Below are 11282 nucleotides of genomic sequence, written 5' to 3'. Positions count from 1 at the left end.
CTCGTTGCGTTGGGTGACTGCCGTCGCCCAGGGGTGAGGAGGCGCGGCCGCGCCCTTCTCTGTAGCAGCAGCGGCGAGAAACCGCCACTGCTGCTTTTTTTGTACATATAATTAATTTAATTAAATTAATATTTTATTATATAAATAATTAAATAGTTATTATACATAAGATTTTATTATTCTGTTAATAATATTTTATTATTTAATAATATTTTAATAAATGTATTATATTAAATGTGAGAGAAGGGAAAAAATGTCAAAAAAACATAGTTATTTCATAGCCAATTCGTAATCAATGCGCGTGTGCCCAATTTCTATAGGATGGAATTTTTTTAAATTTTATTTTATATTACAAGAGGAAATAAATACTTTAATTTTTATAGAAATGTCCTAAATATTTTTATTACACAGGGTGGTCTTTGAATTTTTCTCATATTTTTATATATATGCACGTGTATATATATAGGTCTATGTCTTGTTTTTTAAAAACAAAAATAATCACTCGTTATCAAATCATAATTTTTTTATATTTTATTTATATATATTATATATAAAAAATTTACACAAATAAAATATAAAAATAAATAGGCAAATATTGAGAATGTTTAGGCCGTCCCAAAAATTTGAAACCAAACAAAGTTTCTCTCTCTAATTGTCCGTTTTCTTTCTTGGGTGGTAGTGTATATAATGGGGTTGCTGAGGTTGGCACCTAATTTTGCTTTTCCTTCAGTGCTCTTTTCTGCATGGCTTCCTTAGCATATGCACCGCGCCACTGTACTGCCACCAACCCATTCACTTTCACTCTCTAATTCTCTCGGAGGGGTTTTTCTTTTCGCTTGAGTTTCAGGCTTTCTTCTCCCATCAAGAATCAAGATTTCTTTGAACTCGATCTCTCCGCCTTCTGTTCGTCTATTAACTATTTTACTGCCCATTTTCTCTTTCTTCTCTTATTTTTTGTTTTTTGTCCTCATGGAGCACTGGGATCCTCAGATGATGTGAGTTGTCCTATTCTTAGTCGTGGAATGCTTTCGCTTTTTTCTTAAGAAATTCGTGAGGGTTCTTGAGTGATTTCTTGATTTTTTTTTTTTTGTTCTAAATTGATTTCTTGATTTTCTTGAGGTTTTTTCTATTTCTTCATTTATTTGTCGATTTTCTTGAGGGTTTTTCAATTTCTTGATCTATTCTGTTCTTTCTTTTTTGTTGGTTTTGGACATGATATATGGAGTAATAATTTTACTTAACAAAATCTTGAGTTCTTTATTTTTTCCCCCCTTTGTAATTTCTTGATTTAATTTTTTTTTCCTGAAATGGTATGTTTTTACATGTTATTGCGTGATGCTTTTCCGCGTCTCGTGTATTTGCGATTTTGTTGATTTTGGCACGCGACTTTGTTGATTTTGGCTTTTTTGCAGGCTGGACTTGTACATTCACAATTATATGATCAGAAACAACATGCACGAAACTGCCGAGATTTTCGCCAGAGAGGCTAATGTCTGTCCCAAGGTTGTTGGTAGGTTGACTCACTTGGTCGCTTTCAAGATTCTTTTGATGTACTTAAGAAATCTATTGTTTTCTTGAGACTATGGTATCTATTAATGCAAGAACTAATCCTTTTGCTTGAATTTAGTTGCTTTTGACGGAACTTTTATTTTTGGAAAGTGTATCTAATCTATGGCTAAATTTCTTCTGAGTTGAGTGCTATTGCATGGTTGATTTTGGGTTATTTAAGCCAATGCTGCCGTGATATTTGGTTATGATATCTTATGAATAACAAGTACTGGTTTAAATGCTTTTTGGTGCTCAAACTTTTTTCTTTAAGCAATTGAGGGTTGACAGTATTCTTTTCTTCCACAATAAATGTAGTATATTATGTTCCAATAATCGCTTGAGGTATCATTGCTTTTACATATATTTCTTTCTGCAGCATTAGATCCTCCTGAAGGGTTTCTGTCAGAATGGTGGTCGTTATTTTGGAGTGTATACTCTAGTCATTGCACAAATCATGCTGAAGCAACAGAAGACTCTTCATCAAAGGTTTTGCTTAATATAAGTTTGTTTAACCGTCGTTCTATCTCTGTCCAAATTCTACAATTATGCCAAGTTTTCCGTACTTGTCAGGCAACTCAGAATGCTGGAAGTGTGTCTCAGAATGTTAATTCTGTTATGCTGGACCCAGATGTTGATTATATTTTACAGACTCTATGCCCTACAGTGCAAATGCCAGGACTTCCTAGTATGCTACAAACTCTCAGTCCAAGGCCAGATATAGGAAATTTGCAGCAAAGTGATGCTTCGAGAATGATGCCAAGGCCAATATTAGAACTTCCTATTTCAGACTTCAGTATAACGCCAGGACAAACTTCAAGAAGTTTGATAACTGCACCAATATTTGAGCAAGAACGTCTTAAGCTTCCTGTCAGGGACTTGAATACTGACCCGCAGGTTCTAAATGTCAATGAATTAGCGTGCATGCTGCCATCTTCAAGAAATTCTAGGTAACACATCTTCTGAGTCTACTGTCTATCTGAATCTGTCTCTCGCAAAGATGCTATAAATTTCTTCCAAAGTCCTTGTTAGGTGATGTTCTCATTGCAAAGGTGATATAAAGGAAGGTGATTGCTATTAAAAGGATGTTATAAGGTTGCTTTATGCCTATTCTGATTTCCCTGGTATTGATTTCACTTAAAAGTTACATAAACTGCATAACATGATTTGTGAGAATTCCTAATTTGCAATGACTTCCTAAGTTACAGCTGGTGTGGTAATTTTTCATTTGAAAACTTATGAATTGTTGGCTTATAAATGCCTGATGTGTTCTATCTTGCAGCCACCTACTGGAGAAAGTATATAGGAATCCTCAGCTTTCTGTTACTAGAGTATGTCAACATTTTATGCAACTAATAGTAGGATACTGTTAAAAATGATGTTCATAAAATATTTTACTTATTCTGTAGAATGACAGAGGTGGTGCTAGTTTGAGGAGATCCACTGCCGCAGAACCAACTTATCATCCACCACGACCTATTCAACCCAAAATAGGACCTGCTGATAGAGGTTTGTTTGACGCTTGTTCCTCTTATTGTTCTTTCCTCATTCCTACTAAGTTGTATATTGATTTTTGTTCCACTATGTACCCTTTTGTCTTGTAAAAGGTTAGTTGGTGGGTTATGTGAACGGAAGTTGTATCTTGGAGAATTCATTAGAATCTTTGAGAAACTCTTTGGTTCTGAAAGAATTTAAACTTTAGACCAACACTAAAAAGGGCGGGAGTTCAATCATTTAAAGCTTTTTTTTTAGAATCAAAATTGTATTAGGAACTCTGGCATAATAAAACCCCTCCTCAAGACCAAATTGTGGATCTGAACTGAATATGTTATTACAATGTAAAGCTAAAATGTAGAGTTCACTTGATCTAACCTTCTCAGATTGCAAGTTTATAATCTTTTGCCCCACAGATTCCCAAGGGTGTCTTCAGCTTCCTGTCAAGAACTTGAATTATAACTCGGAGCTTTCTGATTTTGATCAGTTACTTTGCTTACTGCCATCTTCAAGCAATTGCAGGTAACATTATGTCAAACATACAGTCTGTTTGCTGATTCTAAAGTTATCATGACATTCTATTCAGTGTCTTGTTATGCCCTATGACGGGCTGATTGTGGTGCGAAGGTCTTATGTTATTGTAAAATAATGCTCTCGTTTACAGAGGTGACACGACTACTCTGATTTCTGTGGAATTAATATTTCATCAAAATTTAGATTCATGCTATGATTTGCATCATTGATTTGTATCATGTTATTTTTCTGGTTTTCTCCATTTGCACATATTATTACTTGTCGCTTATACAGATGCAAGCTGCTTACCTCTTCAATCTTGCAGCTATCCTAAGGAGAATATTTATAAGAAGCAGCCTATGCTTTCTGTCAAACGAGTATGTATTTTAAACAATCAATGGTGCAGATTTGTAGATGAAAATGATGTTGATTAAATATGTTAATTGTTCTGCAGGATGACAAATGTGGTGCTAGTTCATGGATCCCAACTTCTGCCATTCCAACTCGTCAACCTACTGATACAGGTTTGTTAGATGCTTGTTACTCTTGCTGTTTCCTAGTGAGCAGTAATCCAGTGGTGATTCACCATGAATGCTGATTGCACAGTTTGCTTATTAAATGCGCTTGGTATATATCTTGGACGTTACCTACAACTTTTGAAAAGCTCTTTAGGATTCTCTTATATTATTTTAAATTTTAGACAAAACACTAAAATGGATAGGCCTCCATCCACCAAGTATTTGGATCAAAGTTGTAGTAGGAGCTCCGACACAAGGAACCCCCTTCTTCTCACAGACCAAATGTTGGATTAGACAGTGAATATGTTATTACAATGTGAAGCAAAAATGTCTAGTTTACTTAGGGGTTTGATTGAACTTATGATCTCCTAAAACGTCTAGTGAAATGTTTGAGAAATTATAAAATGTCCCGAAATGTCTGGTTAAAGTTTTAGTAAATGAGCTTGTAAGCTCCCAAAATGAGATGTCAGGGACTCAGGATCCTTTAGACAAGTAAGGGGGTTCTAACTTATTTTTAAGATTTTTGGTAAAACCTTTACTCATATGAATTCAAATATTGCATTTTTATCATCTTAAAATCACAGTATTTCAAAAGCTTACTTTTAGCATAATATATGAGCTTATAAGATGTTCTAAATAAACTTAGCGAGACACCCTCTCAAAATTAAAAGTTTGTACTTTTTCTTAATCCCCTTAGATGCAAGCATGCGTGAGCAGGAGCTTCTTAGGCTTTATGTCAGGAACTTGAATTCCAATTCCAATTCACAGCTCCTTGACATCCATCAATTAGCTCATATGCCACCATCTTCAAGCAATTGCAGGTGATGTTCTCTTGAGCCTACTGTCTCCCTGCACTGGTTTTAAAGTTACTATTAACTTCCACTAAACGCCTGTGATGTTCATATGTGCTATGGTTTGGTAGACTGTTGGAAGGTCATAGATGGCAGAAGCCATATAATTTGAGCTATAGTCAGCATAACGATTTCCTTGGATTTGATATTTCATGCAATTAGTAAATTGCATCATATGATTTGCGAATATCCTCTTTTGCAATGACTTTTCTAGGTTACTCCTTTCCAAAGAATCAATTGTTCATTTATTTAGAAGCATGATGCTAACACGGTTTTTTTTTAATGTGCCATCGTATCTTGCAGCCATCCCCAAAAGAGGCATCAGCTTTCTGTTACTCGAGTATGTCTTCATTCATACAATCAATGGGATTTAGGAGATAGAAATAATATTGAAAAATATTTTCCTTGTCATGCAGGATGGCGAATGTGGTACTGATTTGAGGAGATTTATTGGTGTTGAGCCAATTTGTCATGCACAATACACTATACAACCTAAAACAAGACCAGCTGATGCAGGTTTGTATAGATGCTTGTTCTTTCCTAGTGAGCAGTATATTGGTCATCGTTCGGCATCTACACTGATCCATCCAGTGTGCTGGTTAAATACTTGCATTACAAGTGTTTTCATATCCAAATAGATGCAAGAATGCCAGAGCAAGGGCGTCTTAAGCTACCTGTCAGGAATCTGAATTCCAAGTCACAGCTACTTGGTATTGATCAATTGGCTCACCTGCTGTCATCATCAGGCAATTGCAGGTGATGTTCCTTTGAGTCTACTTTCTCTGCTGATTCCAAAATTATTATGGACTCACAATACCTTATCATGTTCATCCATCCTGTGGAGAGGTGAAATAGGGCAAGGTCTTAAGTCACATAAGTGAAGGTGATTGTTATTAAGCTGGACTAGTTTGTATGGAATTAGGGTATTCCGCAACTATTATGATTTATCATACTTAACATTTCACTAACTTTTTTCTTGCTTCAGGTTTTTCTAATTTGAAAGACTATCAATTATTCATTTATAGTGAAGCAAGATGCTGATCTGTTCTTTAATGTGCCATTTTATCTTGCAGCCATCCTCAGAAGGATGTTAATAAGAGTCACCTTTCTCTTACCCGAGTATGTATGCATTTATACAGTCAATGGGTATAGGATCATTGATCAAATGAATTCAACAAAATAATTCACTTGTTTTTGCAGGATGACGGATCTGGAACTAGTCTGAGGATACCTACTGCTGCTGAGCCAACTCGTAATGAACCAAAAGCTATACAATATAATATGGGAACTGGTAATACTGGTTCACTTTACATGCTCTTTCTCTTTTTTTTATCTTTTCCTGGTGTGCTTTACACTTATTATCATTTCACTACCACTGCTGGTGATCATTCAGTTTGCTTGCTGAAAACTTGCATAAAATTTTGTTGGCTTGTTATGAAAGTCGTTGGCGGATAACTTGAATGAGAATATCTTTGAGAAGCTCTGGCATAATGACCAAATCTTGAAGTGGTTGGTGTGTTATTAAAATCTGAAGCTAAAATGTAATTTACTTGAACTCCAGTGCTTCATATTAATATTGAAATCACAGAAACAAAACCTTGCATTTGCCCAATCTTCAATGGAGTCCAGAAAAGTTGATATTAAGTTGGCTTTTCTGCCTGTAAAGGTTCCTTTAAAGATGGTGCAAAGGAGGAACTTGGATTTAGTCTTAGGTTCCTAATGGGATGTTTGTGATGCTGAACAAGTGTCAAAGGTAAGCTGGTGTTACAACAAATACAGAGAATTACTTACCATTTTGCAGGTTGTGTCTAACCAAATTTAGCACACATGATTATCATGCTATGATTGCTCTAGGGAACTATGTGAAAAGCCTCTTAAATTATGATTCAAAATTTGCTGGCTGCTTCATAATAGAGTCCATTGTTGATGTGCTGGTATTAGGCTCTTCAACAAGTTCCAATTCTACAAGTTTTGATTCCAGCTTCTGAATCCAAGAACTTATGCTGGTGCATGAAGCGCATGAGCTGCTAATATTTTCTCAAGCATGGTGTTAAGGAACATTATTGGCTATCAGGCGTAGAGAAAGCTGAGCCATTATCTGGGGACATTGTTGTTTTATCATAAGATACTCTTGTGCAATAATATTTATGGATATTAAATCAACAAATTTTTATTATCTTATTCGCTTGACCTATGGGAGTTCTTTTACCTCAATTTACTTTCGCCTCATCCTTTCTACTTATGTTACAATCATTCATCTTAAATAATCAACAAATATGGGTAATGTATAAAAAGGGCGGGGAGAAAAAACTACCAAATCTTCATTAAATTTGTTTCGGTTGGGAAGCGGTCTTACATGCATAGGTGTGATGAAATATGGACTATTCATTTGCGGGGAGCTGTAAGCCTATGATGAACAGTGGGATTTTGGTGTATATATACCATCTGGATTTGGTATCTATTTTTTGGTTGGTGATTAGGGGATCATATTAGGAAGTACGTAGTAATTATCTTGTAAGCGCAGGAAGAATCATAGGGAGGTAATATCTAACCAGAATATTTGTAATTGCTAGGTTAAGACATTAGGATCCACGGAGATGAAGTTATACATGGTACAATGCCGTATTGCAGCCGTTCACTGCTGATGCATAGAGATAAGGGCAAAGAGTTCTAAGAAGAGTTATAGGACTAGATATAGCTCCTGACCGCTTCCAGAATCTGGTTTCCAGACTCGTCACAGGACTAGGACTTCCCTCTGCTCAGGTTCACACCCTAGAAGTGCTTTAATATCTGCAAAAAATCATGAATTGGCGTATTGTTAGCATGAGATTAGCTGTACAGCTAAGTGCGGTTCAGTATAGGCATCGCGGTTGCTACCCATTTAGTTAGTAGGAGACCTAAACGCTTTATAGGTGTCGCTATTGACATAATTAGTAATCAGTACTGCAGCCTAACCACGGCTAGTTATCGAGTTACGCTGCTAGTCTCTGTTAGTAGAGGCAGTTGTTCTCGAGTGGCTGAGTGGTGGTGCTATAACATGTAGGTGGTGCTATAAAGAAGGTTTTGTGCAACATAAAGAAGTTCGTAACATTCTATAATATAGGAATATTTGATGTGTTTGATTAGTTTATGTCGTCAAACTAGCTCAAGTGCTCCTCGGTTTCTTCAATGAGCGCAAGTGTTGCTATGTGTGGGCAAACTTGATGAATTTGCCGTATTAAATAACTTACTCCCACATTTCTTTCAGATATTAGCAATAACTCTTGTATTGGTCTTTCCACGTACAATGAGCTTGCATGCGAGATCTCATCAGCATAAAATTTCTTTGCTTGTCTTCATTAACCAAAAGAAATTCGGAAATGTGTCTCATTGATTTAGTCGCATCTCAAAGAAATACTTAACACAATAAAGCATATTTTTACATGGACCCGGAGCCCTGGACTAAATTATTCTAGTCAAAAGTTCATTAACTAACTTTCTTGTCTCGTACACAGTGAATCTTTAGAGTTGATCTTCTTCTTTTCTTACTTTCTAATTGGTACAATCTTGCATCTAAGAGCCTCTGAAATTTCATGAGAAGAGAATACATCTTTTGATAACAGAAAACATCACAGGATGTGTTGCTTTCTTCCTTTATACAATTGGATAAAAATATGATTTAATGTAAATGGAATCTCATGACATTTTTATGTATATTCTGCAGCATGCTTTCAGGAACGTAGCTTGTTTCACTTGGTCCCGCGAACATCCGGAGAGCTGATATTATTACCTGCATCTTGAAGTTCATCCAAAATGGCTAAAAGGGAAAAGATGTTGAGGTAAGTAGAAGCAGTCTAGTTGTTTGCATTGACTTTTGATTCCCTTAAGCTTGTTCACAATTTTACTGTTATCCGCTTATCTATTTACCATTCTCAGGTGTAGAGATTACTTTACAGTTTTATTGGATAAATTTATGTAAATATTTATGAAACTTTATGTTTTCTTATTCTTCCAACAGTATGTTTACCCATACTTTTCTCGTATACCAAATATTTGAAAGAAAGAATGTTGATAGAATCAGAAACATTGCAACAGATCAAAAGCCTATTACTATATAGAAAGCTTGTTTATATCATTGGACAGTTTGAGTATGTTACGTACGTGATTGGATTTCGAGAAGAAAAAGGTCACTCTCTTTTGATGTATGCTACTGCAGATATCATTTTATCTTCCAGATGATATGCAATAACAATGCTGCCATGAACTTCATTGTTGTGGTTCTGACATGTGTTCTTCCTACTCTTCTGATTCTTTCTGCCTGTGAGGATAATAGTTTAGCTTCTAATACAGGGTAAAGATGTGAAGGTGGGAATCTATTCTGAGTAAAAATTAAAACGTTAACTAATGAATATAAATGATTCCGTCCCGAGTAAAAATAGTTTCTCCTGAAGTTATGACGGATGTTGAAGATGATTTCCTATCTCGACTTGGGAACCCTATTGGCCACTGTGCAGGTAATTTCGTCGTTTTGAACATTCACTACCGGTATGATTATGTGATTAAGATTATTTACTCATTGTTTTGAGCATGATGAAATGGTATTTTCCATAATTTCCAGGGGGCATGCTAACATTGTTGGTTTGACTTCAACATCCTTGGATATCTGCAGAAAAAACATAACCATTGCTTTGGCAGAAGACTAGCACTCTAGTTGAATTATTACACCTAACTCCGCTGGGAACGAACCATAAAGGCTCCACAGCTAGAGGTTGTTCGGATGAACTTAATATGCTTTTTAAAATATTTTATCAGATGTTTGAATGCTTATAAGATGCCAGAGTGCAGAGAAGCGGGGAAATATTATAAGCTGGCAACTGCAACAAGAATGGACTGCTATCAAGAAAAATGTTAGCAATAGACAGATTTGGGCACAAAAGAGGGAGTCTTATCTTGGACTTAACAAATTATCATTTTAAACAGAAAAACAAAAAGAAAAAAGAATGGAACAGATCCCTGTTTTTACTTCTCTACAAAGACGGACAATGTATCACTTCCATAGTTCTTCCATAGGGATACCGCGCTCTTCAGCAACTTCACTGAACTGCCTCATCCGCTGTACGGCAACAACAGTGGCCCTGGCGTTGTTGAGAGCGTTATTGCTACCGAGCTGCTTCCCAAGAGCATTCTCAACACCGGCCATTTCCAATACAATCCTAACGGCTCCTCCAGCAATGACACCCGTACCAGGGGAAGCCGGTCTCAGCATCACCCTCGCTGCCCCATAGTCCGCCTCGGATCTGCAGTTCAATTTACCCCAAAAGTATGAAATCTGATACACTACAGTCAAATCCAAGAAAACTTAATATAAGGAAGATCAAACGGAACATGAATTATCTTTGTATCCTCGAGAAAAGCTGCGGCATTCAAGTTTCAAACACCAATTGACACCCACACACACTAGCACCATAGAGAAACAAGAACTGATATGCATACAATTCAAGAACATCTACTCAAATATCCTAGAAAACTCTCAGCGATTACCAGTCTACAGAGTAAGATACAAAATCAGCAATCCAAGTTTAACGATGCCATAATCGATTGACCCCAAGAGCCGGTAAACAAACAATAAAAAACTAATACATTTTACAACCTTACCAACACAAACAAACGGAATATGTAAGGAGGCAAAAGACTCACCTGTGAGGGAAAGTCTTGTACTTGGTCATAGGCACAGTAATAACGTTCCTCCTTGCATTAACAGCCGATTTCTGCACAGCTGCAATCACTTCCTTCGCCTTTCCCACGCCAACCCCGACATTACCCTGTTTATCACCCACCACAACAATAGCTCTGAAATGCAGCTGTTTCCCTCCCTTCACAACCTTAGTAACTCTCCTAACTTGCACCACTCTCTCCTCAAACCCATCTCTCACCTTCTCCTTCTTGTTCTTGGACCCGAACCCAGTTGTTTTCTTCACCTTAGAGTCCATCACATAGACATCATTGCCAAGCAAAGTCTCTCCACTATATGCGGGCCCGTAAATTTCCTCATAGGCTCTGGCAATATCATCCTCTGATTCAACGGGGCCTTCGTCGAATGAGGGCGGTGGAATGAAGTCTTCAGGGGGCTCCGGTGGGCTGTATGCGGAGATTTCTTCGGGGTCAACAGTGTCGAAGAATGTGGTGTCGAGGTCGGCGTTGGCTCTGGCAGGAGGGAGTTTGTGGGTTAATTTCGAGAGGGAGAGAGGCTTTGAGATGGAGGAGGAATGGTGGTGAGAGGGGAAAGCAGACGGCCTGCTGCGGTGGGGATTGACAGAGAGGGAGGAGAAAGTGGCGGAGAGGGAAGCGGCGGGGGGGGCAGCCCTTGGAAGTGGGTCGAACC

The 11282-nt window shown here is 37.2% G+C and overlaps 2 protein-coding genes across 6 annotated transcripts in view; one reads left to right on the top strand and one right to left on the bottom strand.

The window, feature by feature from the left end:
• On the top strand, positions 670-9732 carry LOC105167896. 5 transcript variants are annotated; one of them, XR_002287615.1, is made up of 18 exons: positions 672-995; positions 1413-1510; positions 1925-2034; positions 2119-2495; positions 2828-2876; positions 2955-3054; positions 3456-3561; positions 3878-3929; positions 4007-4076; positions 4768-4891; positions 5225-5261; positions 5338-5437; positions 5560-5677; positions 5995-6040; positions 6122-6212; positions 8625-8739; positions 9251-9414; positions 9519-9732. XR_002287615.1 is itself a non-coding variant. In XM_020696119.1 (17 exons), exons 1-16 carry the CDS (start codon positions 970-972, stop codon positions 8699-8701), a joined length of 1581 nt encoding a protein of 526 aa, XP_020551778.1. In that variant the 5' UTR covers positions 672-969; the 3' UTR covers positions 8702-8739; positions 8837-9035. The 5 variants fall into 5 exon arrangements, 4 of the variants coding, with proteins under 4 accessions (XP_011086057.1, XP_020551778.1, XP_011086059.1 ...); XM_020696119.1 differs by lacking the exons at positions 9251-9414; positions 9519-9732 and adding an exon at positions 8837-9035; XM_011087755.2 differs by lacking the exons at positions 9251-9414; positions 9519-9732 and having other exon boundaries at positions 670-995; positions 2128-2495; positions 8625-9035.
• The window catches only part of LOC105167895 (30S ribosomal protein S5, chloroplastic), a 1684-nt gene continuing 177 nt past the window's right edge, over positions 9776-11282 (bottom strand). The window contains exons 2-3 of the mRNA XM_011087753.2: positions 10598-11252; positions 9776-10197 (exon numbers count right to left, since the gene is read on the bottom strand). Of these exons, the coding sequence (XP_011086055.1) occupies positions 9948-10197; positions 10598-11252 (905 nt within the window). The 3' untranslated portion in view covers positions 9776-9947. The remainder of the gene's footprint in view (positions 10198-10597; positions 11253-11282) is intronic.

The sequence above is a fragment of the Sesamum indicum genome, linkage group LG8 (genome assembly GCF_000512975.1).
Source record: "Sesamum indicum cultivar Zhongzhi No. 13 linkage group LG8, S_indicum_v1.0, whole genome shotgun sequence".
NCBI lineage: Eukaryota > Viridiplantae > Streptophyta > Magnoliopsida > Lamiales > Pedaliaceae > Sesamum > Sesamum indicum.
The sequence above is the reverse complement of the archived record's forward strand: the minus strand, read 5'-3'. Positions and strand labels throughout refer to the sequence as shown.

Coding starts and splice junctions, on each gene's coding strand:
- LOC105167896 (XM_020696119.1), top strand. CDS start 970: ATGGAGCACTGGGATCCTCAGATGAT. Junction 3,562..3,877: donor CCATCTTCAAGCAATTGCAG/GTAACATTATGT, acceptor TCAATCTTGCAG/CTATCCTAAGGAGAATATTT. Junction 3,930..4,006: donor CTATGCTTTCTGTCAAACGA/GTATGTATTTTA, acceptor ATTGTTCTGCAG/GATGACAAATGTGGTGCTAG.